Raw genomic sequence first — 27,354 nt, 5'->3', positions numbered from 1 at the left:
CAAAACTCATTATGACTGTACAGTCTCCATAACACACATCTGTTCTATGTGCAGTGTCAAAATATCCATTATTAACGACAAGGCCAGCATTGTAAGCGGAGTAGTAAAGCCAGCTCAGACAGATACTCATTAACATTTTAGCCGTGGTTATCTTCTGTGGGTACAGTAAAGGGTGACACACAGCTACATAACGATCAACAGCAATTAAAACCAAATTACTGAAAGATGCTGAGAAAATCACCCCAATTATTATTAAATTGATTCCACAGAAAGTGGCTCCAAAGTACCAACACGTCTCAATCTGTTTGATGGCCTCTATGGGTATCACAATAAGTCCAACAAGCAGATCAGCCACAGAAAGAGAGAGAATGAGCAGGTTGGTTGGAGAGTGAAGCTTCTTGAAGTGAGAGATGGAGATGATCACCAGCAGGTTCAGAATCACAGTCCATGCCGACAGCAGTAAAAAGAACACATACATGATGATATATTCATGTCTAGAGCGTTTTCCTTTGACACATGATGAGTTGATGTTAGGAAAGCAGTATTGAGTCTCCTGATCCTCTGTCTCATAGGCCATGAGTGAGTCTCCTCCTGTTAGGAGTTTGTTCTGTTCTCCTTTCTGTCCTTTCATTTATACTGTGTCTGCATCACTCATCGCCCAATCAAATGTTAAAGAAATAAAGAAATAAACAATAAGAAATCCTCCCAGTCTACTGTTTATAGTTGCTATAGTAATGCAAGCTTGTTTTGATCTTCAATACTTTTTCTTCTCTATTTTTAAAGTTAAATACTACATTTATTATTTTATTCATTCTTTATTATTTTATTGGGTTATTTTTAAGGTGTATACATATATATACTTTGAATAGAGATGGTTTCAGGCCCGGAACCAGGATGTCATAACTGAGAGGGAATTTTAATCCCATTTGGGGCCACTAGACCTGCTGATTTTGGTTCCTCTTGTTCCTTTCATTTAGGCTGTTTATTCACTTATTTATTATTACTTGGCATTACTGCTTAAGTTACTGACTTAAGGCAGTAATATACTTTTTAAAGTAATAATAATATGTACAGTTTCACTTTATTATTATTTTTGTTAATGAAGGTTACTGCAACGATACTGTTTATTAATGCAGATGGACATGGCTTCAGCCCTATAAACGAGTGCTTTAAATTATATCTTATTCTCCTTATTTCTTTCTGCTTTTTTCCAAATAGTAAAAATGTTTAAAGTTTTAGGTCAAGACGTCAAACTATGCCCACACAAGCACACTAACCCACTATTCATATAACCAGTAAATAAATATAGTGAAATCAGCGTAACCGAGTCATCACGCTTCATCTTGCCTATTGCCCAACTAATCAGCTATCATTGTTAGGAAAAAGTAGAATGTTACAATCTAATGTCATTTAAAAAATAGTAGCTGAATGTGTTACTTAGTTACATTTTAGGGCATTAGTGTAACCAGAAAAATACCTAAAAAAAGAGACCTGAAAAAAGACATTCACAGTTATTATCCTGAAAATTGGATTAAGTTTAGCATGAATAACACGCTGCTCAATAGGCTATGTAACTTCATCATTTTGAAGGTAAAGATAAAGATTTATGTTATGTTATCATGAGTGAGGTTTTTTTTGTGTGTGTGTGATTGTCCAGCTGGCATTTGGAAACCTTAACATAAGCCATTGGGCTGTTAGGCCTATCGTAAGCCTTTTTAACAATGTTTTCAGGTTACATTTTCATTTTTAGGGCCATGATCTACAAGTAAAAAAAAAATCTGTATGCTAACTGTATTTATAGCTGTTGAAATAGGCTAACAGTATATGTTCTGGTGTTTAATTTTGCATGAGCAAATATCAGTATAGTCTAAATTACATATTTTGTTAAAGATTATCATTCAGCCTTCCTGCAGAGCATGTGAGAGGTTGATCTGCGGCAAATCCACTTATATCTCGCACTATACCTATTTCATTTACAGCTGAAGTCAGAATTATTAACCCCCTGTTTATTTTTCCCCTAATTTCTGTTTTAATGGAGAGAAGCTTTTTTTTAACACATTTCTTAACATAATAGTTTTAATAACTCATCTCTAATAACTGATTTATTTTATCTTTGCCATGATGACAGGAAATAATATTTGACAAGATGTTTTTCAAGACACTTCTATACAACTTAAAGTGACATTTAAAGGCTTAACTAGGTTAATTAGGGTTAATCAGGTTAGGGTAATCAAGCAAGTTATTGTATGACGATGGTTTGTTCTGAAGACAATCGAAAAAAATTAGCTTAAAGGGGCTAATAATATTGACCTTAAATTGGTTTGGAAAAAAATTTAAAACTGCTTTTAGTTTAGCTGAAATAAAACAAACAAGACTTTCTCCAGAAGAAAAAATATTATCAGATATACTGTAAAAAATTTCCTTGCTCTGTTAAACATCATTTGGGAAATATTTAAAAAATAAATTAAAATTCAAAGAGGGGCGAATAATTCTGACTTCAACTGTAAAGTTGACTTGGCAGGGCGATCATCTTTAAATTATTTTTTAAAGTGTCCTAACTTGAGACTGCTGCTGCATAAGGGGGTGTTTCTTTTCACAATTTGAAAATAAAAGCAAACATTCAAAATGTTTCTGCGTTTTGTCAGTTTCATAGGTTCATTTTATTAATTTTATTAATAATGAATATAATGAATATATTATTAATTTTAGTGTAGACTATTGTGGGACTGTACAGTGTCCAACTAAACATTTTTATTAAGCTACATATCCCCTAACTGAAAAACTAATGTCAAAATGACTGGCAGTTGTGTCTCTGCTAAAATTAATTTAACAGCAAATTTCTTCTCCATTTTCTTTCTCTTTAGAGCTCAAGAGAGTTGTATTTAAAGAATTAGTAAACAAAAACATGTCATGAATTAGGCTGATCGCCTTCATGTCATTCACTAGTCCAGTTTTCTAGAGTGCGCCTTAGCTGCCGCTTTATACAGGCGCATCCTGACCTGCTGGGGGGATCAGATCTCTCGACTGTTGCTTTAATTTCGTAATTTTCATAATATAAGTCTCTTTTGCGGAATATCAGTTTTAATAATCAATAATGGTCATTATAACAATATAACATGCAATAAATGTATACGATAAAGGTAAGCAATCAGTCAATGTGCAGAATCAGTGTATGTTACATAAATTAATATATTAACTTATCTTTTGCACTCAGAGTTACCTGAGAACAAGTGATTAAATAGACAGAAGAGTTGTTAGATAGAGACAAGATGAATTCAATATCACGTTTCTCAACTATAGTGAGATGAGATCTAGCAGATCTTTAATGAACAGTCCGACATGCACTACTCTCACCTGGGGTTTATGCTCACCCGCTGAACTACTGGCTGCAGCTCTTGGCAGAGTGTGTGTCGTCACGTGATTTGCGCTTTTAGCCATGTACTAGAATGAACGGGGAACTTTTCAGAACCGCTAAATGAAACGCCAGTGTGTTTCCTGCGATTTCTCTGCACCTCCCTTCCGTTTCTTCTCTATGACTCTCAACTATTTTGACAAATACACACAGACGATGCACGCTCAAACAGAGCCCAAAATAGGAGTTTGTGATTGGGTCAGCCCAATGCCAATAACGAAAAGAAACAATGGGCTGCAGAGTGTCACATGGGCCGGCCCGGTCTGTCTGTCCAGAAAAAAAAGCATCTTTCTTTCAGAGAGTCACAGATCACAGCATTGTCAATTAATTAACTATAGGCTGCTAAGCCTTTTATGGGCCAATCAGATCATAAAACGATGATTAGCCCGGCCCAAAAAGTACGTCGGCCCAGCTGGAAACTGCCTGGTCTGCCAGATGGCCAGTCCGCCCCTGTATGAGATAAATGATGTCTGTACACAATAACCGTATATATAAATGTATATGTTATATATGCATAAAAAACTATCAGGAAAAAGTGCTTTATGTAAATTCGAACCACGAATCCACATATACAGTATGGACATCATTTTTCTCTAAAAGTACATCATATCAAAAGATGATACTTGTGTTTTTATTCTAATTGGGTTCCAATAAGCCCAAATAGCAAAGAGAAATAAAAAAAAAATGCATGTAAAAAACACATTGGGCCTTAAGAGGTCAATCTTAAATTAGAAAATAGATTTCATTTATTGTAATGCTGTACTGTGGGCTTGTAAAATGGCAGTGTTGGTACAGTAGGCCTCTCTCCAGGCAGTCACATGGGTTGGTCTGTCTTTGTTTACTCTTACTGATCAGTGAAAACACCAATGATGTAACAACTCTGAGGACCAATTATAAATATTTTTATTTATTTTTGGTACTATTATCAATATTGTTAGAGGTGATCCTCTACTGAATCGTTAATTGAAGGTGTAAAATACTGTAAACACACACACACACACACACACACACACACACACACACACACACACACACACACACACACACACACACACACACACACACACACACACACAAACTGAATTAATGCAACACTGCCTCAAATACAATAAGTTCAACTATCATGTGTGACCAGTGGATTGGAAATATAAACATGACTACTAAATACAAATAATCAATAAAATTATGAGTAGCCTAATACATCAATGATTTTCTAGGGTGATCATTATGTACCCCAACATCTCTAATGACCCACAGTGTAATAAAGGGAGACGTTAGGAAGAAAAGGAACCATGTTGTCTCTTTTTTTTCTTTAGAAACTATATGAGGGATTATAAGTTAAATTACAGTTCATGTTCTGTAAAAATATTGATCAGAGAGGAACCCGGGTAAAATATTTTCAAAGTCAAAATATGCTTAGCTGTCTTTTTAAACCAGTGATAAAATAAAGCATAAATCAGAGGATTCAGACCTGAGTTAGTGAGCACAGTCCATTCCAAAACAGTTATAGTTGTGGAGGAGTTAACAGTTAATGTACAGATATAGTATGGGATATAGCAAAGCAGATAAACTAACACAATGATTCCTAAAGTCAGAGCAGCTTTACTCTCAGATTTCCTCTTTACTGAACCCTCCGTTACACATTTACCACCCTTCATCAGAGAGTTTATAACCTTCACTTGCTGATGAACGACATAGAAAATCCTCAAATATAAAGTGATCATAATGACACAGGGAAAAATAAAAGACATGCACAGATCAGTGAGTATCCAACTAAAACTCATCATGACTAAACAGTCTCCATAACACATGTCTGTTCTTTGTGAGGAGTCAAAATATCCATTATTAATTACAAAGGCAGTGTTATAAGCAGAGTAGTAAAGCCAGCACAGACACAGACACATTAACATTTTGGCCATGGTTACTTTCTGTGGGTACAGTAAAGGGTGACACACAGCAACATAACGATCAACAGCAATTAAAACTAAATTACTGAAAGATGCTGAGAAGATCACCCCAATTATTATTGAATTGAGTCCACAGAAAGTTTCTCCAAAGTACCAACATGTCTCAATCAGTCTGATGGCCTGTATGGGCATCACAATAAGTCCAATAAGCAGATCAGCCACCGCCAGAGAGAGAATAATCATGTTGGTTGGAGTGTGAAGCTTCTTGAAGTGAGAGATGGAGATGATCACCAGCAGGTTCAGAAACACAGTCCATGCTGACAGCAGTGAAAAGAACACATACATGACTATATATTCATAAATGGAGCGTTTTCCTTTGACACATGATGAGTTGATGTTAGGAAAGCAGTATTGAGTCTCCTGATCCTCTGTCTCGTAGGCCATGAGTGAGTCTCCTCCTGTTAGGAGTTTGTTCTGTTCTCCTTTCTGTCCTTTCATTTATACAGTGTCTGCATCACTCATCGCCCAATCAAATGTTAAAGAAATAAATGATTAAACAATAAGAAATCCTCCCAGTCTACTGTTTATAGTTGCTATAGTAATGCAAGCTTGTTTTGATCTTCAATACTTTTTCTTCTCTATTTTTCAAGCTAAATACTACATTTATATTTTATTCATTCTTAATTATTTTATTGGGTTATTTTTAAGGTGTAAAGAGCTTTAAACTGAAGGGTTAAGCAGTGATACTCCACCCACATTACATACTGCAATACTCTTGTAGCACACCAAAGTAAGCTTATGTGCACTCAGCTGAATTGTGACTAGTGCGACTCTACTTTGATGGTTTCAGGCCCGGCGCCAAAATGTCATAACTGAGAGGGAATTTTAATCCCATATGGGGCACTAGACCTGCTGATTTTGGTCCCTCTTGTTTCGCTTTATTTATTTTTTATCAATGAAGGTTAATGCAACGATACTGTTTATTAATGCAGATAGACGTGGCTTCAGCACCAAAAGAATGCTTTAAATTATATTGTTGCGGTTGGTAAAGTAACCCTCATTCCCCGAGGCGGGGAACGGAAATGCTATGTGAAAACCTTCTACTTTTGGTTTTTCGTCAGAAACCAATCATCTGAAAGAGTATAAAATCGGGCCAAGGAAATGCCAAATGAATTGCCGGCGTCAGCATGCACAGCTGGCGTCAATGACAATCAGTCAACTATATAAGACGCAGCTAGTGCAGTGCTCGACATCCTTTTGAGCTGAAGAGACTTTCACACTCAACAGCTAAGGGACAATCGTTGTGGCGAAGGTACATAGCATTTCTGTTCCTCCCCTTGGGGAACGAGGGTTACTTTAGCAACCACAACATTCCCCTTCGGATGGTGAACTCCAATGCTATGTGGAAAACCTTCCACTATGGGGAAATCTATGGAAAACGGCACAACGAAAGCACCTTACGGCGTCCCTGGCGAAGGGTGCGCCATGCAGTAGAGCGAGCGCACCTACAACGACGCTAGATGCAGTCTTCCAACGTGTCCCCTGGCCCTTACTCACCTTAATTACCTGTTCAGGTTTAGCTATATTTTTCGGGGAGTCGAAAATAACCCAGTAAAGGGTTTTTAATACGACAGTATGTTGGGAAAGCGTTCAGTCTCGATAGGGAGGACGCTGCGGAGTTCACCTGCTACCCAAGGAGGGGAGTCCTGGTGACAGCCTGTGGCCCAGCCCCGGAAACGGGGGAGGGGTACATAAGAGGATGGTTTGCGGGGAGGGAAGACATGAGCCCACCTTAACCCCTTCAGACCTGAATTATGTTCCAAATTTCAGAATAATGGGATGTCATGTGATGTCCATTGTAATGGACGCAGGGTCTGAAGGGGTACAAGAGGGACTAAACCGTGGTTGAGTGAGATTATGAGATCGCCTGCAGGGGATCACACATAGCAGGCACCTATACCCAGAACGCGGGCTGACCAGCGGGCATGCCAACAACGTAACAGGCCAACATCTGACTCCTCTGCTGAGTAAGATGCTGGGGGCCTCGAAGAAACTCTGTAGGGTTCACCGAATGGGGAAATTAACTGACAAAGCTGAAAAAGCACACGTACCTCTGTGTTAGGGAGAATGGCGCAGAAAGCGTGTTTAAACACCCCAACCGAATTGTTTCCTCAATCACCAAGGGTTACCTAATACCCTTGAGGAAACCGGCTCCACTCGCAGATTGTAAATCCTAGCAAATGTATTGGTTGTTGCCCAGCTTGCAGCTCTGCAAATGTCTGTCAGAGAGGCGCCGCGTGCTAACGCCAAAGAGAATGCGATACTCTGTGTGGAGTGCACTCTCACCCCTGGGGGACACGGCTCACCCCGGCTTAGATAAGCGAGGGAGATGGCATTCACTCTCCAGTGGGCCAACCTCCATTTAGATACGGCACTTCCCTTCTGCCGAGACCGCAGAAACTGCCGGTGGCGTGGATGTATGGAGACATGCAGATACGCATCCTTCAGATCTATTGCTGCAAACCAATCCCGAGGACGAATGCATCGGTTGATGCGCTTCTGCATTAGCATTTCGAAGTTCGTGCATTCCTGGCGAAGGATGCTCGATTGCATCCTTCGCCAGGAGGACAGCAATCTCCACTCGCAAGTCAGGGGCGTACGCAGGACTGAGCCCGGTGAAATACACGCCCCTGAACTTAGGAAGCCATTAGGTGAACTGTATCGCATAGCCGAGTGATTGCACGGATAAGCCATTGTGACGGGCTGGCCAGCGCTAACCAGGCAGGCAGAGCCCTTGCAAGTGAACCTGCCCGCACGATCGCTGACATGCCAGTGGTAAGGCAGCGTGGAGTGGGTGGGCTTGCCCGGGGAGCGCTGGGGTCCCGTGGGAGAGCGAGAGACTCGCTCTGGTCTCGCACCCAAACTGCAGTGGAGGGACTGCGAGAGGGAGAGAAAGGAGATCGTTCTCTCGCGCTCTGTGGGCCTTTGACAAAATGCACCGATCCTGCGAGCTGGAAAGCATAGAGTCCCAAACTGGCAATGTTCGGGCTGTCATATCCAGGGAAGGGGAAAAAAGCTTCTCTCTGAGCCAGTCACTGAGAAGAAACCGCAGTTAATCATAGCTCTGATTGCCCTACTTTTCAGCCGCCGGTCTTCCAACCTGCTTTCGGCCATTGTCTGCTGGCCAACCACCCCCCTCTTGCCATAGTATTCTACTCATACAAACATCTGGCCTCCACGCCATAATATGTTACCACGACAAATAACATCAGAAAACCATCAGTACATTATATCCAGTTATAGTCTGACTAAATTGATTGTGAATCATCCTCTTCTGCATTGCAGTTTTAAACAATTTAATAGTCTAAAAATAGCTGTTAAAACACAACAGGAACATTCCTTCAATTCCGGTTAACCACAATCAGGTCACCATACACCACCAATATCTGTGTGTTTGATTAAATGTTTACATTGAATTATTAATCTGCAGTTAAATTGCAACATCTTTTATATTTAGACACTGGAGGTTAAGAAGCTGCACATTTTGAAATATGTCATTTAATATTTAATCAGTTATTTTTGTTAAAGGTAAACTAAATCACAAAACACACCTGCTTTCACATGCCATTGTATTGATGAAGGATAAATAGATTGTGACATTCCTGGTTCAGACACATTTATAAACAGATCTTTCAGATCATGTCACTTTAAAAAAAAAATTTATTAATTATCAGAACTGCTGTCATGGAACTCATATAATGCTGCTTTATGCTTAATGATGATGAAAAAATTGACACATAATATATATAGATAGATAGATAGATAGATAGATAGATAGATAGATAGATAGATAGATAGATAGATAGATAGATAGATAGATAGATAGATAGATAGATAGATAGATAGATAGATAGATAGATAGATAGATAGATAGATAGATAGATAGATAGATAGATAGATATTTATTTATTTATGCTGCTTTACTTTTGTTTTGATAGCATGGAAAAGTCTTTAGGGTTTGTCAGGGAATTGAATGTGAGTATCAATGTCAAGACTGAAATAAGTACCTTCACTGCACTACAGTGATAAAGCTGAATGATGACATGAAATATTCGTATTTTTCTGGCAAATCTATCATAAGATTTACAGACCTTTATAAATGAAAGACTTTCCTCATTTAGTGGTGGATTTTAAGTGTTTTGCTGTCACTCTTGATCAGGAGAAAGCTTTGAATGTGGATATATTTCTTGTTAAAAACACACATAAGAGCCTGCTCACTTGTTTTATTTTAAATATTACTCCTACATGACAAAATAGATATCATTTGTTTTAATGTTGTACTGTGGGCTTGTAAAATGGCAGTGTTGGTACAGTAGGCCTCTCTCCAGGCAGTCACACGGGTTGGTCTGTCTTTGTTTAAACTAATCTGTTTTATATCTGTCTTTTTTGTGTAAAGTGCTTTGAGAATTAAGTTTTAAAGGCGCTATATAAGGACAAACTATTCTTATTATTTATATTATTATTATTATTATTACTACTATTATTATTATTATTATTATTATTATTACTACTACTACTAATGATTAATGAAAACATCAATGAAGGAACAACTCTGAGGAGCAACTATAACTTTTATGATTTGTTCATGTGTTATTGATGTTGTTCTTGTTCATAATCCTTCACTGAACTGCTCATTAATGGTGTGAAGCATTGCAATCTCACACACACTAAAGAGATGCATTACCACCTTGGATAAAATGATTTCAGCTTTCGTGTGTGACCTGTGAATTGGGAAAAAAAAAAAAAAAAACATGACGGCTCAATAAAATGTAATGAACAGCCTGATACATCATTGATTTGCTACTGTTTACCTCAAACATCTCCAACACCTCACATGTACACATTGAAATAAATGCAGAAGTTAGAAACAAATGGAACAATATTATCACTGCCAATTTATTTTTATTATTCTTAAAAGCGTGTATAAGTTTGACTTATGTTTAAATGTGATTATTATCATATGTTATATATTAATTTACAGTATTAATAGAATCACAAATAATAATATCAACCTTTGAGAAACAGCTTTACCACTTTAAATACAATTCATCTTCACTTAAAAATATTGATCAGAGAGGATGCTGGCTCAAATATTTTCAGAGTTAAGATAATTTTAGCTGTCTTTTTAAACCAGGGGTAAAATAAAGCATAAACTAGAGGATTCACACCTGAGTTAGCATACACAATCCATCCTAAAACATTAATAGCTGTGACAGAGTTTACAGATAAAGCACAGATATAGTATGGGATATAGCAAAGCAGATAAACAGTCACAATGATTCCTAAAGTCAGAGCAGCTTTACTCTCAGATTTCCTCTTGACTGAACCCTCCGTTACACATTTACCACCCTTCATCAGAGAGTTTATAACCTTCACTTGCTGATGAACGACATAGAAAATCCTCAGATATAAAGTTATCATTATGAGACAGGGAAAAATAAAAGACATGAACAGATCAGTGACTAACCAGCTAAAACTCATAATGACTGTACACTTTCCATAACACATGTCTGTTCTGTATGATGTGTCAGCATATCCATTATTAATCACAAGGCCAGTGTTATAAGCGGAGTAGTAAAGCCAGCACAGAAGGATACTCATTAACATTTTAGCCGTGGTTATCTTCCGTGGGTACAGTAAAGGGTGACACACAGCCACATAACGATCAACAGCAATTAAAACCAAATTACTGAAAGTTGCTGAGAAAATAAGCCCAATTATTATTAAATGGATTCCACAGAAAGTCTCTCCAAAGTACCAACACGTCTCAATCTGTTTGATGGCCTGTAAGGGCATCAGAATAAGTCCAATAAGCAAATCAGCTACCGCCAGAGAGAGAATGAGCATGTTGGTTGGAGTGTGAAGCATCTTGAAGTGAGAGATGGAGATGATCACCAGCAGGTTCAGAAACACAATCCATACCGACAGCAATGAAGAAAACAGATACATGATGATATATTCACGAATGGAGCGTTTCTCCTTGACACATGATGAGTTGATGTTAGGAAAGCAGTATTGAGTCTTCTGATCCTCTGTCTCGTAGGCCATGACTGAATCTCCTCCTGTTAGGAGTTTGTTCTGTTCTCCTTTCTGTCCTTTCATTTATAGTGTATGGATCAGACTGACCGACCCATCTACCGCCCACTCTCATGAAAAAAAAAAAGATCCCTGCTGTCTACTGTTTCTAATTGCTATGGTAATGAAAGCTTGTTTTGTTTTTTGTCTTCTTTATTTTTAAAGGTAAATGCTACATTGATTAATTGATCCGTTTTATGTGTCCATGTCCATGATGTGTGGGAGCAATTTATAAGTTGAGCTGTTGTAATGATTAGTTATGAATTTCGTATAAAGAGGATTTGTAAGATCCATTTTTAAATAGGTCTGGACTAGGCATGCCACTGTATGTTTCAGAAGATTTATGACAGGTTTTATGGCTACTTTTAAATAACAGTATGGAAGAGTCTCTAACAGTGGTGTGAAAACATGTTTTTTTTTTTGGCATGTTTTCACTCTTACATTTTTCAGATACATATTTAAATATTAGTCAAATATAACACAAGTAAACACATGCAGTTTTGAAAGTAAGGTTTTATTATTAAGAGAACACAAAATACAAAACTACTAGCTCTGTGTGAAAAAGTGTTTGCCCCCTAAACCTAAAAGCTCTTTGAGCCATCTCTAGCAGCAACAACGTCAATCAAGCGTTTTTTTTGGTATCTTGCAATGACTCTGTTACAGCACTGTGGAGGATTTTTGACTCGATCATCTTTGCAGAATTGTTGTAATTCGGCCACATTGGAGGATTTTTGAGCTTGAACTGCCTTTTTAAGATCATGCCACAGCGTCTCAATGGGATTTAGATCAGGACTTGAACTAGGCCACTCCACTGTCTTCATTTTGTTCTTTTAAAGTTGCTAATTTTGAAGATATTTTGATAATAATAATAATTAATAAATAAATAAATGTTTAAACATTTTTCTCAAAGTGCTTTAAAAGCAGGCAACACAACAGCAAAAATCACACATAAATGAAGCAAAATACAAATGAATCATGAATAAATAAAACAAATACATGTCAAAATATACAAAATAAAAATGAATGAATATTCAAAAGATTTGCATATCCTAATAATTAACAAACATTCCTCAAATGATAATTGGTTTTAGGTGTTGTTCTGTCATGATCAGGAGAAAGCTCTGCTTATGGATATGTTTTCTGTCAACAACACACATCAGAGCCTGGTCACTTGTTGTATTTTTGGTAATAATCTCCTAGGGCTTAGGACAACACAGTTTAGCTCTTAAGTGTTTATTTAAAATACTTTGAATGTTTGATCTTTAGTATACATTTACATTTACATTTAGTCACTTAGCAGACGCTTTTATCCAAAGCGACTTACAAATGAGGACAAGGAAGCAATTTACACAACTATAAGAGCAACAATGAATAAGTGCTGTAGGCAAGTTTCAGGTCTGTAAAGTCTTAGAAGGAAAGTATTAGTAAAAAAAAAAAAGTTTTTTTTTTTCTTTTTTTTTTTGAGTACAGTTAATGGTATATCCAGAGAGGCAATTGCAGATTAGGAAGTGAAGTGGAGACTAAATAGTTAAGTTTTTAGTCGTTTCTTGAAAACAGCGAGTGACACTGCCATTCTAATGCAGTTAGGGAGTTCATTCCACCAACTGGGCAGATTGAACGCGAGCGTTCGCGAAAGTGATTTCTTCCCTCTTTGTGATGGAACCACGAGGCAATGTTCATTCACAGAGCGCAAGTTTCTGGAGGGCACATAGATCTGCAGAAGTGAGAGCAGATAAGAAGGAGCAAAGCCCGAAGTCGCTTTGTAGGCAAACATCATAGCTTTGAATTTGATGCGAGCAGCGACTGGCAGCCAGTGCAAACGGATGAGCAGCGGAGTGACATGCTCTTTTAGTTCATTAAAGACCACTCATGCTGCTGCGTTCTGGAGCAGCTGAAGAGGCTGAAGCTAAAGAGCAGCTGAAGAGATAGAGTTAGCTAGAAGCCCAGCTAGTAGAGAGTTGCAGTAATCCAGTTTGGAGAGAACAAGAGCTTGAACAAGGAGTTGAGCTGCATGTTCAGATAAGAAGGGTCGGATCTTTCTGATGTTATAGAGTGCGAATCTGCACGATCGAGCAGTTCTAGAAATGTGGTCAGTGAAGTTTAGTTGGTCATCAATTGTTACTCCAAGGTTTTTCACCATTTTGGATGCAGTAATGGTTGCCCCATCCATCTGGATTGAAAAGTTATGGTCTAGAGTCGGGTTGGCAGAAACTACAAGCATTTCCGTTTTGGCAAGGTTAAGCTGAAGATGATGATCTTTTATCCTGCGTGAAATGTCCAACAGGCAGGCTGAGATGCGAGCTGGAACCGAGGGATCATCAGGATGAAAAGAGAGTTATAGCTGGGTATCATCAGCATAGCAGTGGTAGGAGAATCCATGTTTCTGGATGACTGGTCCTAGAGATGATGTGTAGATGGAGAAGAGAAGTGGCCCAAGAACAGAGCCTTGAGGTACCCCAGTGTTTAGATGCTGTAGGTTGGACACCTCTCCCCTCCAAGACACCCTGAATGACCTGTCAGAGAGGTAAGATCTGAACCATTGTATAACAGTGCCCGAAACGCCCAGTGACTCAAGCGTAGATAGCAGGATCAGGTGGTTTACAGTGTCAAAAGCAGCTGACAAATCCAGCAAGATGAGGACTGATGATTTAGTGTCTGCTTTAGCCAGTCTGAGATCCTCCACGACCGAGAGCAGGGCAGTCTCAGTTGAGTGGCCGTTCTTAAAGCCGAAGTGCTTGTGGTCCATGAGATTGTTTTGAGTAAGAAAGTCCAGGACTTGATTGAACACGACTTTCTCCAGAATCTTGGCCATGAATGAAGCAAGAATACCGGTCTGTAGTTTTCAAGTAGCGTATGGTCCAGGTTGGGTTTCTTTAGCAGTGGGGTTACCCTAGCCTGTTTAAATGAAGTAGGGAATAAACCAGAGTCAAGAGATGTGTTAATTATGTGAGTCAGTGTTGGTATGACTGCAGGAGAGATGGCTTGCAGGAGATGAGAGGGAATGGGATCAAGTGGACAGGTGGTTGCATGGCTAGATAGCACGAGTTTGGACACCTCAGAGAGCTGAGAAAAAGAGGTGAGTGTGTGTGGTGTTGAGGGTGTATCTTGCGTGGTTGTTGTAGGTGCATTAAATTGAGCACTGATTTTTGCAGTTTCGGTGCAAAAGAATGTAGCAAAGTCATCAGTAGTAAGTGTGGAGGATGCGAGTGGAGGAGGAGGATAGAGGAGGGAGGAAATGTTTTAAAAAGTAGGCGAGGATTAGTAGCATTGTTGATTTTCTGACGGAAATATGTCTGCTTTGCAGAAGTAACCTCAGCCGAGAAAGAAGACAGAAGAGTTTGGTATGTTAAGAGCTGTGCAGGATTTTTAGTTTTCCGCCAAATTCTCTTTGCAGCACGAAGCTTTAAGCGATGCTCACGGAGATCATCCGAGAGCCAGGGTGCAGGAGGACTGGCACGGGCTGACCTGGATGCAAGAGGACATAATCTGTCTAGACATGATGCTAGTGTGGAGCAGAGTGTATCAGTGGCACTGTTCGTATCAGGTGCAGAGAGTTTGCAAGATGAAGGAAGAGAGTCTGAAACAATGGTAGATAGTCTATTGGGTGAGAGAGAGCGTAGGTTTCTGCGAAAGGCAATCAGTGTTGGAGTGTGTGGTGGCTCAAGAGTAATGTGGATGCTGAGGGACAGAAGGAAATGATCCGATATTTGTAGTGGAGTTACTTGTGTTTGATCAGCAAAGCAATGTCGTGTGTAAATAAGGTCTAGCTGATAACCTAATTTGTGGGTAGCAGAAGTAGGTGCTCTTTTGAGGTCAAAAGAGGCAAGCAGAGTCTGAAAGTCAGCAGCTTGCAGTCTCTCAATGTGAATGTTGAAGTCAACTAGCACCAACAAGGGAGTGTCATAAGTAGAAAAAGATGAGAGATGAACATCCAGTTCATCTAAGAAGTGACCTAATGTACCCGGTGGGCCGTAGATGCAACCACATTTGTTTAGAAGGGGTGGATAATGGTGACTGCATGGAATTCAAAGGAGCTGATTGTTGGCAGGGACGATCTCAGAGTAAATTTCCATTCTTTGGAAATCAATAGTCCAGTCCCACCACCTCTCCCTGTCTGACGAGGAGTGTGGGGAAAAAGAGAAATTAGCAGAAAGAGTAGCATGTGTAGCAGTGTCCTCCGGCCTTAACCAGGTCTCAGTTAGAGCCATGAGATTATAGTCAGAATATGTAGCTATGGAGGTAATAAAATCTGCCTTGTTAACAGCTGACTGACAATTCCAGAGGCCCACAGAGAGAGAGAGTTGTGAAATAGCAGATACATGTATTGAACGAAGGTTGTGAGGATTACGCCTGCAGCGTACCTCCCGTGTTTTGCGAGTGTTAGTAACAACAGGAATTAGTAAACACATAATAAAAGTGCAATGAAAACAAAAATAAGTGTAAAGATGAGTAAAATAAGAAAGTAAAGCACTCAAGTGCTTTGTCTGTGTCTTTGCTCGGTGGAGTCGCGCAGGTAGAGTCGATGGCGAAGGTAGAGTTGATGGTCTTTACACTCGTCGGTCTTAGTCGAGAAGGTAGAGTCGATGGTCTTTACACTCGTCGGTCTTCACATGAGGCGATCTTCACACGAGGCTCCCGCGACTGCTGCCGCGGTGAGACTAGTTGCTTTTATACACCCCAGAGGACTAGCTGATTCAATTCAGCTGGACACGCCTCGAGAGTAAAAAAACAGCCAAAACTGCGGTGGACAACACAATATCATCCTTGTTACACATTTACCACCCTTCATCAGAGAGTTTATAACCTTCACTTGCTGATGGACGACATAGAAAATCCTCAGATATAAAGTGATCATTATGAGACAGGGAAAAATAAAAGACATGAAAAAAACTAAAACTCATTATGACTGTACAGTCTCCATAACACATGTCGGTTCTGTGTGAAGTGTCAAAATATCCATTATTAATTACAAGGCCAGTGTTATAAGCAGAGTAGTAAAGCCTGAACAGACAGATGCTCATTAACATTTCGGCCATGGTTATCTTCCGTGGGTACAGTAAAGGGTGACGCACAGCAACATAACGATCAACAGCAATTAAAACCAAATTACTAAAAGATGCTGATAAAATTACCCCAATTATTATTGAATTGAGTCCACAGAAAGTGTGTCCAAAGTACCAACATGTCTCAATCAGTCTGATGGCTTGTATGGGCATCACAATAAGTCCAATAAGCAGATCAGCCATGCTCAGATCAGAAATGCTATTTGAAAAGTTGCATTGCTAGTGCAGTGCTCGACATCCTTTTGAGCTGAAGAGACTTTCACGCTCAACAGCTAAGGGACAATCATTGTGGCGAAGGTACATAGCATGTCCGTTGCTCCCCTTGGGGAACGAGGGTTAATTTAGCAACCGCAACATTCCCCTTCGGATGGTGAACTCCAATGCTATGTGGAAAACCTTCCACCATGGGGAAATCTATTGAAAACGCCACAGCGAAAGCACTTACCATGTCCCTGTTGAAGGGTGCACCTTGCAGTAGAGCGAGCGCACCTACAACGCCGCGAGATGCTTACCTGTTCAGGTTTAGCTATATTTTTCGGGGAGTCGAAAATAACCCAGTAAAGGGTTTTTAATACGACAGTATGTTGGGAAAGCGTTCAGTCCCGATAGGGAGGACGCTGCGGAGTTCACCTGCTACCCAAGGAGGGGAGACCTGGTTACAGCCTGTGGCCCAGCCCCGGAAACGGGGGAGGGCTACATAAGGGGATTGCGAGGAGGGAAGACATGAGCCCACCTTAACCCCTTCAAACCTGAATTATGTTCCAAATTTTAGAAAAATGGGATGTCATGTGATGTCCATTGTAATGGACGCAGGGTCTGAAAGGGTACAAGGGGGACTAAACCGTGGTTGAGTGAGATTATGGAATTGCCTGCAGGGGATCACATATAGCAGGCACCTATACCCAGAACGCGGGCTGACCAGCGGGCATGCCAACAATGTAACGTCTGACTCCTCTGCTGAGTAAGATGCTGGGGGCCTCGGAGAAACTCTGTAGGGTTCACCGAACGGGGAACTGAACTGACAAAGCTGAAAAAGCACACGTACCTCCGTGTTAGGGAGAATGGCGCAGCAAGCGTGTTTCAACACCCCAACCGAATTGTTTCCTCAATCACCAAGGGTTACCTAATACCCTTGAGGAAACCGGCTCCACTCGCAGATTGTAAAACCTAGCAAATGTATTGGGTGTTGCCCAGCTCGCAGATCTGCAAATGTCTGTCAGAGAGGCGCCGCGTGCTAACGCCCAAGAGAATGCGATGCTCCGTGTGGAGTGCACTCTCACCCCTGGGGGACACGGCTCACCCCGGCTTAGATAAGCGAGGGAGATGGCATTCACTCTCCAGTGGGCCAACCTCCATTTAGATACGGCACTTCCCTTCTGCCCAGACCGCAGAAACTGCCGGTGGCGTGGATGTATGGAGACATGCAGATACGCATCCTTCAGATCTATTGCTGCAAACCAATCCCGAGGACGAATGCATCGGTTGATGCGCTTCTGCATTAGCATTTCGAAGTTCAGCCTTTTTATGGCAGCGGTTCAAAACGGGCAGATCTAGGACTGGCCGTAACTCATCGCTCTTTTTGGGCATGATGAAGTACGAACTGTAAAACCAGCTCTCCATCTCAGCTGGAGGGGCCGGCTCGATTGCATCCTTCACCAGGAGGACAGCAATCTCCACTCGTAAGACAGGGGCGTACGCAGGACTGAGCCTGGTGAAATCCACGCCCGTGAACTTGGGAAGCCATTTCGTGAACTGTATCGCATAGCCGAGTGATTGCACGGATAAGCCATTGTGACGGGCTGGCCAGCGCTAACCAGGCAGGCAGAGCCCTTGCAAGTGAACCTGCCCGCACGATCGCTGACATGCCAGTGGTAAGGCAGCGTGGAGTGGGTGGGCTTGCCCGGGGAGCGCTGGGGTCCCGCGGGAGAGCGAGAGACTCGCTCTGGTCTCGCACCCAAACTGCAGTGGAGGGGCTGCGAGAGGGAGAGAAAGGAGATCGTTCTCTCGCGCTCGGTGGGCCATTGGCAAAATGCACCGATCCTGCTAGCTGGTAAGCGTAGTGTCTCAAACTGGCAATGTTCGGGCCGTCATATCCAGGGAAGGGGAAAAAAGCTTCTCTCTGAGCCAGTCACTGAGAAGAAACCGCAGTTAATCATAGCTCTGATTGCCCTACTTTTCAGCCGCCGGTCTTCCAACCTGCTTTCAGCCATTGTATGCTGTTCGACCACGCCACTCTTGCCATAGTATTCTACTCATACACACATCTGGCCTCCACGCCATAATATGTTACCACGACAAATAACATCAGAAAACCATCAGTACATTATATCCAGCTATAGTCTGACTAAATTGATACTGAATCATCCTCTTCTTCATTGCAGTTTTAAACAATTTAATAGTCTAAAAATAGCTGTTTAAACACAACAGGAACATTCCTTCAATTCCGGTTAACCACAATCAGGTCACCATACACCACCAATATCTGTGTGTTTGATTAAATGTTTACATTGAATTATTAATCTGCAGTTAAACTGCAACATCTTTCATATTTAGACACTGGAGGTTAAGAAGCTGCACATTTTGAAATGTGTCATTTAATATTTAATCAGTTATTTTTGTTAAAGGTAAACTAAATGACAAAACACACCTGCTTTCACATGCCATTCTATTGATAAAGGATAAATAGTGACATTTCTGGTTTAGACACATTTATAGTAAGATTAAAAAAAAAACGAATTAATTATCAGAACCTCTGTCATGGAACTCATATAATGCTGCTTTATGCTAAATGATGATGAAAAAATTGACATATATAAATATCTATGCTGCTTTACTCTGGGTTTGTTTTGATAGCATGGAAAAGTCTTTAGGGTTTGTCCGGGAATTGAATGTGAATATCAATGTCAAGACTGAAATAAGTACCTTCACTGCACTACAGTGATAAAGCTGAATGATGACATGAAATATTCTTATTTTTCTGGCGAATCTATCATAAGATTTACAGACCTTTATAAATAAAAGACTTTCCTCATTTAGTGGTGTATTTTAAGTGTTTTGCTGTCACTCTTGAGAAAGCTCTGCATGTGGATATATTTCCTGTTAAAAACACACATAAGAGCCTGCTCTTGCTTTATTTTAAATATTACTCCTACATGACAAAATATATATCATTTATTGTAATGTTGTACTGTGGGCTTGTAAAATGGCAGTGTTGGTACAGTAGGCCTCTCTCCAGGCAGTCACACGGGTTGGTCTGTCTTTGTTTAAACTAATCTGTTTTATATCTGTCTTTTTTGTGTAAAGCGCTTTGAGAATTAAGTTTTAAAGGCGCTATATAAGGACAAACTATTCTTATTATTTATATTATTATTATTATTATTACTACTATTATTATTATTATTATTATTATTATTATTACTACTGATCAATGAAAACATCAATGATGTAACAACTCTGTGGAGCAACTATAACTCTTATGATTTGTTCATGTGTTATTGATGTTGTTCTTGTTCATAATCCTTCACTGAACTGCTCATTAATGGTGTGAAGCATCGAAATCTCACACACACTAAAGAGATGCATTACAATCTTAGAGAAAATGATTTCAGCTTTCATGTGTGACCTGTGAATTGGGAAAAAAACACGATGGCTCAATAAAATGTAATGAATAGCCTGATACATCATTGATTTGCTACTGTTTACCTCAAACATCTCCAACACCTCACATGTACACATTGAAATAAATGCAGGTTTTAAAAACAAATACAACAGTTTTATCACTGCCAATTTATTTTTATTATTCTTAAAAGCGTGTATAAGTTTGACTTATGTTTAAATGTGATTATTATCATATGTTATATATTAATTTACAGTATTAATAGAATCACAAATAATAATATCAACCTTTGAGAAACAGCTTTACCACTTTAAAAACAATCCATTTTCACTTAAAAATATTGATCAGAGAAGATGCCGGCTCAAATATTTTCAGAGTTAAGATAATTTTAGCTGTCTTTTTAAACCAGGGGTAAAATAAAGCATAAACTAGAGGATTCACACCTGAGTTAGCATACACAATCCATCCTAAAACATTAATAGCTGTGACAGAGTTTACAGATAAAGTACAGATATAGTATGGGATATAGCAAAGCAGATAAACAGTCACAATGATTCCTAAAGTCAGAGCAGCTTTACTCTCAGATTTCCTCTTCACTGAACCCTCTGTTACACATTTACCACCCTTCATCAGAGAGTTCATAACCTTCACTTGCTGATGAACGACATAGAAAATCCTCACATAAAAAGTGATCATTATGAGACAGGGAAAAATAAAAAACATGAACATATCAGTGAGGATCCAACCAAAACTCATTATGATTGTACACTCTCCATAACACATGTCTGTTCTGTATGACGTGTCAGCATATCCATTATTAATTACAAGACCAGTGTTATAACCGGAGTAGTAAAGCCAGCTCAGAAGGATACTCATTAACATTTTAGCCGTGGTTATCTTCCGTGGGTACAGTAAAGGGTGACACACAGCCACATAACGATCAACAGCAATTAAAACCAAATTACTGAAAGATGCTGAGAAAATAAGCCCAATTAATATTAAATTGATTCCACAGAAAGACTCTCCAAAGTACCAACACGTCTCAATCTGTTTGATGGCCTGTAAGGGCATCACAATCAGTCCAATAAGCAGATCAGCCACAGCCAGAGAGAGAATAATCATGTTGGTTGGAGTGTGAAGCTTCTTGAAGTGAGAGATGGAGATGATCACCAGCAGGTTCAGAAACACAATCCATACCGACAGCAATGAAGAAAACAGATACATGATGATATATTCACGAATGGAGCGTTTCTCCTTGACACATGATGAGTTGATGTTAGGAAAGCAGTATTGAGTCTCCTGATCCTCTGTCTCGTAGGCCATGAGTGAGTCTCCTCCTGTTAGGAGTTTGTTCTGTTCTCCTTTCTGTCCTTTCATTTATACAGTGTCTGGATCAGACTGACCGACCCATCTACCGCCCACTCTAATGAAAAAAAAAAAAAAAAAGATCCCCTGCTGTCTACTGTTTCTAATTGCTATGGTAATGAAAGCTTGTTTTGATATAGTTTTTGTCTTCTTTATTTTTAAAGGTAAATGCTACGTTGATTAATTGATCTGTTTTATGTGGTTTATTGGATGATATTAGTGATGATTGTCATACAGAAGTGATGTGAAACTGTGGGTGATATGCAACCCATATTATGTCCATGATGTGTGAGAGCAATTTATAAGTTGAGTTGTTGTAATGATTAGTTATGAATCTCGTATAAAGATGATTTGTAAGATCCATTTATAAATAGGTCTGGACTAGGCATGCCACTGTATGTTTCAGAAGATTTATGACAGGTTTTATGGCTACTTTTAAAAAACAGTATGGAAGAGTCTCTAACAGTGATGTGAAAAGGGTTTTTTGGCATGTTTCACACTTACATTTTTCAGATACGTATTTAAATATTAGTCAAATATAACACAAGTAAACACATGCAGTTTTGAAAGTAAGGTTTTATTATTAAGAGAACACAAAATACAAAACTACATACCCCTGTGTGAAAAAGTGTTTGCCCCCTAAACCTAAAAGCTCTTTGAGCCATCTCTAGCAGCAACAACGTCAATCAAGCTTTTTTGGTATCTTGCAATGACTCTGTTACAGCACTGTGGAGGAAATTTTGACTCGATCATCTTTGCAGAATTGTTGTAATTCGGCCACATTGGAGGATTTTTGAGCATGAACTGCCTTTTTAAGATCATGCCACAGCGTCTCAATGGGATTTAGATCAGGACTTGAGCTAGGCCACTCCACTGTCTTCATTTTGTTTTTTCAAAGTAGCTCATTTTGAAGATATTTTGATAATAATAAAACATTTTAATACATCTATCTCAAAGTGCTTTAAAAGCAGGCAACACAACAGCAAAAATCACACATAAATGAAGCAAAATACAAATGAATGAATAAAACAAATACATCTAAAATATACAATATATAAAAGCAAACTAAACTGACTGTGCAAAATTGAATACACTCTACGAGAATATTAGCACAGCACTTTTGCTTTTGAAAGCCAGTGAGTATCTGGTGTTAGCACCATGAGCCTCACGGAGTGCAACACATCTCCTTCACATATAGTTGATCTGGCTGTTGATTGTGGCCTGTGGAATGTTGGTCCACTGCTCTTCAATGACTGTGTGAAGTTGCTGGATATTGGCAGAAACTGGACCACGCCGGCGTATAAATAATTCCACCGCATCCCAAACAATTAATTGGTGCCTTGTTTGGTGAGTGTGCTGGCCATGAAATATCTGGGATGTTTTTAGCTTCCAGGAGTTGTGTACAGATCCTTAAAACATGCAGGGATATTTTTGAAAGAATGGTGCAACAATGGGCCTCAGGATCTTCTCACAGTGTCTCTGTGCATTAGGATTTTCATGATACTGGAATTTGTTACCAATCAGTACTGAAATAAAATCGCCCAGGGTGGCATCTTGCTAGGGGGTACATAGGGACACAGCATTCCCTCTCTGACTGTGGATATTATACAACTCGCATCAGAGTCTGGCCACTTGTGTATTTATAATTAGAAAATAGTAGAGCTGCACAATTAATCGAAAAAAGATTGCTATTTTTATTCGACCCCCTAGATGATATTAATCCAGCATATCTACCATTCTGCCAATCATATTTTTAAGTTTAGGAGAGAAGCAAAGGCGGCTGCATGAGTCTTTTCATTGTTTCACACACGTTGCTTAGTGACATGGAAACCCCCATTCATTCATTCATTCATTTCCTTGTCGGCTTAGTCCCTTTATTAATCCGGGGTCACCACAGCGGAATGAACCGACAACTTATCCAGCAAGTTTTTAAGCAGCGTATGCCCTTCCAGCCACAACCCATCTCTGGGAAACATCCACACACACACTCATACACTACGGACAATTTAGCCTACCCAATGCACCTGTACCGCATGTCTTTGGACTGTGGCGGAAAGCGGAGCACCCGGAGGAAACCCACGCGAAGGCAGGGAGAACATGCAAACTCCACAAAGAAACGTCAACTGAGCTGAGGTTCGACCCAGCGACCTTCTTGCTGTGAGGCGACAGCACTACCTACTGCTCCACCGCCTTGCCTGGACACCCCAAATGACGTTAAAAAAAGTCACATACTGAATTTATAAGGTATAATTCACCTAAAATGTCATTTTTGTCTCCATATAATGATATATTCACAGCCGGGAAATCACACGTGACATGAGCTGCTGACTGTGCGGGCGCGCACCCTGCTTAATGATAGACGCGAGTGCGTTTACTTTAGCGAACAGAACCTGCAAATGCTGTGAGTAACAGGTAATAAAGTTGCAAATAATATTCAGTTTGTGGCACAAAGTTATCGTTTGAGAGTCGCGCGCGAAGTATGAACAGCTCTTAGCAGTGAAAATGAAACGAAAGCGAGCACATCATTTACATAATCATAAAACATTTTAGAGTTATGATTGCAACAAGCATTTGATAAGTTTTTTTCTTTCATAGCGAACAAACAGTTGTGCATGAGAATAAATGTTTACAGTGTCAGTAAAACTACTCTAGCCTATAAGTTGATTTTACCAGTGAATTAAATGGGCTTATAATGTTCTCAATGACAGATTGCAAGCATAGTCCTACTGTATATGTCAAACATAATTCAACATCAGAACTATTATAAGTAGAATAGAATTATTTATAGAAACCAGTAGACCTACACATAATATTAATATTATTGTTTAACATATGTTTGAGAAAAAAAAACAATAACATCTACAGAATCATGAGAGAATGGTGATCTTTAATTTAATCAAAAAAATCTTGATTCTCATTTTAGCCAGAATCGTGCAACTCTAGAAAATAGATTTCATTTATTGTAATGTTGTACTGTGGGCTTGTAAAATGGCAGTGTTGGTACAGTAGGCCTCTCTCCGGGCAGTCACATGGGTTGGTCTGTCTTTGTTTACTCTTACTGATCAGTGAAAACATCAATGATGTAACAACTCTGAGGACCAATTATAATTAGATTATTAATAGATTTGTTTTTCCATGTGTTATTGAAATTTTTGATATTCATGATCCTCTGCTGAGGTGTTCATTAAAGGTGTGAAAAACTGTACACACACAAACACACACAGAGCACTGAAGTGATGCAATAATGCCTCAATGTGTTCAACAATGAGGTCAGCCTTCATGTGTGACCTGTGGATTGGAAAAATAATCAAGATAGCCTAATAAAAATGGTCTGAATAGGCTAATGCACCATTGATTTACTGGTGTTATCTGAACATTATTTAAATCAACTGCACACAAACTTATTTAGTTTGTTATATTGAAACTAAAGACACAACACTGCCTTGCTTTTAATGCCATTGTTTTAAAGTGGCCAATACAAATCTGTGCCATAGTTCCAGTATATATTATGTTGGTGTGACATGCCTGCATCAGACCCATTTATAAACAGAGCTTTCAGATCACCCAACTTAAAAAAAAAAAATAATAATAATAATAATTAATTATTAGAACTGTTTTGAAGCTCACACAAAGAAGTCTTCGGGATTTTTTTATTTTTTTTATTTTATTTTTTTATTTTATTTGGAAGCATATGAATGTGAATTTTATTCACAGGAATAGCGAGTACATTTTGCACAACAGTAATCAAGCCAAATTATGACCAGAGATATTCTTTTTAATATATGTAAAAATAGTCAGAAGTAGGCCCACACAGAATCTGCGGATATTTAGCCCTTCATTAAGTCTATTTATTTACTTGTGTAAATGTGTGTGAATTTATATTTATTCAGTTTTAAAACAAATTTTAGTAATATTATTGACTAATGTGCAAATCATTCATAAGATTTATTTACAAAACCTGTCTTTTAGTAGATATATTATATGAGAGACTTACTTTGTTTACCAAATAAAGTGAATCTAATTGGATTTGCATTGTAAACATTAAATACACACACACACACATATATATGTATATATATATATATATATATATATATATATATATATATATATATATATATATATATATATATATATATATGTGTGTATATATATATATATATATATATGTATATATATATATATGTATGTATATATATATATATGTATATATATATATATATGTATATATATATATATGTATGTATATATATATATATATGTATATATATATATATATATATATGTATATATATATATATATATGTATATATATATATATATATATATATATATATATATATATATATATATATATATTAGTAGAGCACTCCTGAAAATACATGTTTAAAAATAGTTTGGAATAACTTTATATGGTTAAAGCTCATGTTGCATTTTAGGCATCTGAATATGCATAAATACAGATCACTCTGTTGTATGAAGGTATTGAAAACTTGTTGAAGATTTGTTGCATATTTACTAATACACTATTGAACATCTAGATCATCAGCTGGTAACACTTTACTAAACACAGTTTAATAGATGTTTACATGCTGTAGGCGTTATAATGACAATCTGCAGATACTACTCAGATGAGAGTAGGCAGATATGAACTTGTAAATTAACTTATGATCAGCAGACTATCTATAGGGGACCATCAAATTAAAGTGTGACCACAATGTTATCACTGCCGCTTTTGGTTTATTATAAGAGATCTTGTGTTTATGAAGTTGTTTGATAGAATTGGCAGATTAATTACAGATCATGTTCCATAAAAATATTCACCAGAGAGGATGCCGGATCAAAAATTTTCAGAGTTAAGATGACTTTAACTGTCTTTTTAAACCAGGGGTAAAATATAGCATAAACCAGAGGATTCAGACCTGAATTAGTGTACACTGTCCATGATAAAATGGTTATAAGTGTGGAAGAGTTTACAGTTACAGAACAGATACAGTAAGGAATCCAGGACAGCAGATAAACTGACACAATGATTCCTAAAGTCAGAGCAGCTTTACTCTCAGATTTCCTCTTCACTGAACCCTCTGTTACACATTTACCACCCTTCATCAGAGAGTTTATAACCTTCACTTGCTGATGAACAACATAGAAAATCCTCAAATATAAAGTTATTATAATGACACAGGGGAAAATAAAGGATATAAACAGATCAGTGACTATCCAACTAAAGCGAATCATAACTAAACAGTCTCCATCACACGCGTCGGTTCTTTCTGAGGTTTCAAAATATCCATTATAAATTATGAGGACAGTGTTATAACCTGAGTAGTAAATCCAGCTCAGACAGATAATCAATAACATGTTAGTGATGGTTATTTTCTGTGGGTATAGTAAAGGATGACACACAGCCACATAACGATCAACAGCAATTAAAACTAAATTAGTAAGAGATGCAGATATAATCACCCCACTTAATATTAAACTGATTCCACAGAAAGTGTCTCCAAAATACCAACACGTCTCAATCAGTCTGATGGCCTGTATAGGCATCACAATAAGCCCAACAAGCAGATCATTTACAGCCAGAGAGAGAATAATCATGTTGGTCGGAGTGTGAAGCTTCTTGAAGTGAGAGATGGAGATGATCACCAGCAGGTTCAGAAACACAGTCCATGCTGACAGAAAGTAAAAGAACACATACATGATATTGTATTCATGACTGGAGCGTTGATACTTGACACATGATGAGTTGATGTCAGGAAAGCAGTATTGAGTCTCCTGATCCTCTGTCTCGTAGTCCATGAGTGAGTCTCCTCCTGTTAGGAGTTTGTTCTGCTCTCCTTTCTGTTCTTTCAT

At 38.6% G+C, this 27,354-nt stretch overlaps 5 protein-coding genes across 5 annotated transcripts in view; all 5 read right to left on the bottom strand.

Annotated features, from left to right (window-relative positions):
- The window catches only part of si:ch211-139n6.11, a 1,062-nt gene extending 431 nt beyond the window's left edge, over window positions 1–631 (bottom strand). The window contains exon 1 of the mRNA XM_087271460.1: window positions 1–631. This exon is cut by the window's left edge and continues 431 nt beyond it. Within this exon, the coding sequence (XP_087127586.1) occupies window positions 1–631 (631 nt within the window).
- A 4,124-nt stretch (window positions 632–4,755) lies between these two features.
- Window positions 4,756–5,817, bottom strand: LOC108179083 (trace amine-associated receptor 13c-like). The gene has a single exon (XM_087271536.1). The coding sequence runs from the start codon at window positions 5,815–5,817 to the stop codon at window positions 4,756–4,758; it is 1,062 nt and encodes a 353-aa protein (XP_087127662.1).
- Window positions 5,818–10,306: 4,489 nt separating this feature from the next.
- On the bottom strand, window positions 10,307–11,481 carry LOC108191519 (trace amine-associated receptor 13c-like). Its single transcript, XM_087271486.1, has one exon. The coding sequence runs from the start codon at window positions 11,479–11,481 to the stop codon at window positions 10,432–10,434; it is 1,050 nt and encodes a 349-aa protein (XP_087127612.1). The 3' UTR covers window positions 10,307–10,431.
- Window positions 11,482–20,298: 8,817 nt separating this feature from the next.
- On the bottom strand, window positions 20,299–21,485 carry taar19m (trace amine associated receptor 19m). Its single transcript, XM_087271485.1, has one exon. It carries the CDS (start codon window positions 21,454–21,456, stop codon window positions 20,461–20,463), a length of 996 nt encoding a protein of 331 aa, XP_087127611.1. The 5' UTR covers window positions 21,457–21,485; the 3' UTR covers window positions 20,299–20,460.
- Window positions 21,486–26,218: 4,733 nt separating this feature from the next.
- taar19h (trace amine associated receptor 19h) lies at window positions 26,219–27,354 on the bottom strand. Its single transcript, XM_087271535.1, has one exon. The coding sequence runs from the start codon at window positions 27,352–27,354 to the stop codon at window positions 26,293–26,295; it is 1,062 nt and encodes a 353-aa protein (XP_087127661.1). The 3' UTR covers window positions 26,219–26,292.

This window comes from Danio rerio, chromosome 10 (genome assembly GCF_052040795.2).
Source record: "Danio rerio strain M-AB ecotype USA chromosome 10, GRCz13ab, whole genome shotgun sequence".
Lineage (NCBI taxonomy): Eukaryota > Metazoa > Chordata > Actinopteri > Cypriniformes > Danionidae > Danio > Danio rerio.
Note: the sequence above shows the minus strand (reverse complement) of the source record. Positions and strands in the feature narration are given on the sequence as shown.

Bases quoted from the DNA above. Each gene is read 5' to 3' on its own strand.
- LOC108179083 (XM_087271536.1), bottom strand. From the start codon at position 5,817: ATGAAAGGACAGAAAGGAGAACAGAACAAACTCCTAACAGGAGGAGAC.
- LOC108191519 (XM_087271486.1), bottom strand. From the start codon at position 11,481: ATGAAAGGACAGAAAGGAGAACAGAACAAACTCCTAACAGGAGGAGAT.
- taar19m (XM_087271485.1), bottom strand. From the start codon at position 21,456: ATGGCCTACGAGACAGAGGATCAGGAGACTCAATACTGCTTTCCTAAC.
- taar19h (XM_087271535.1), bottom strand. From the start codon at position 27,354: ATGAAAGAACAGAAAGGAGAGCAGAACAAACTCCTAACAGGAGGAGAC.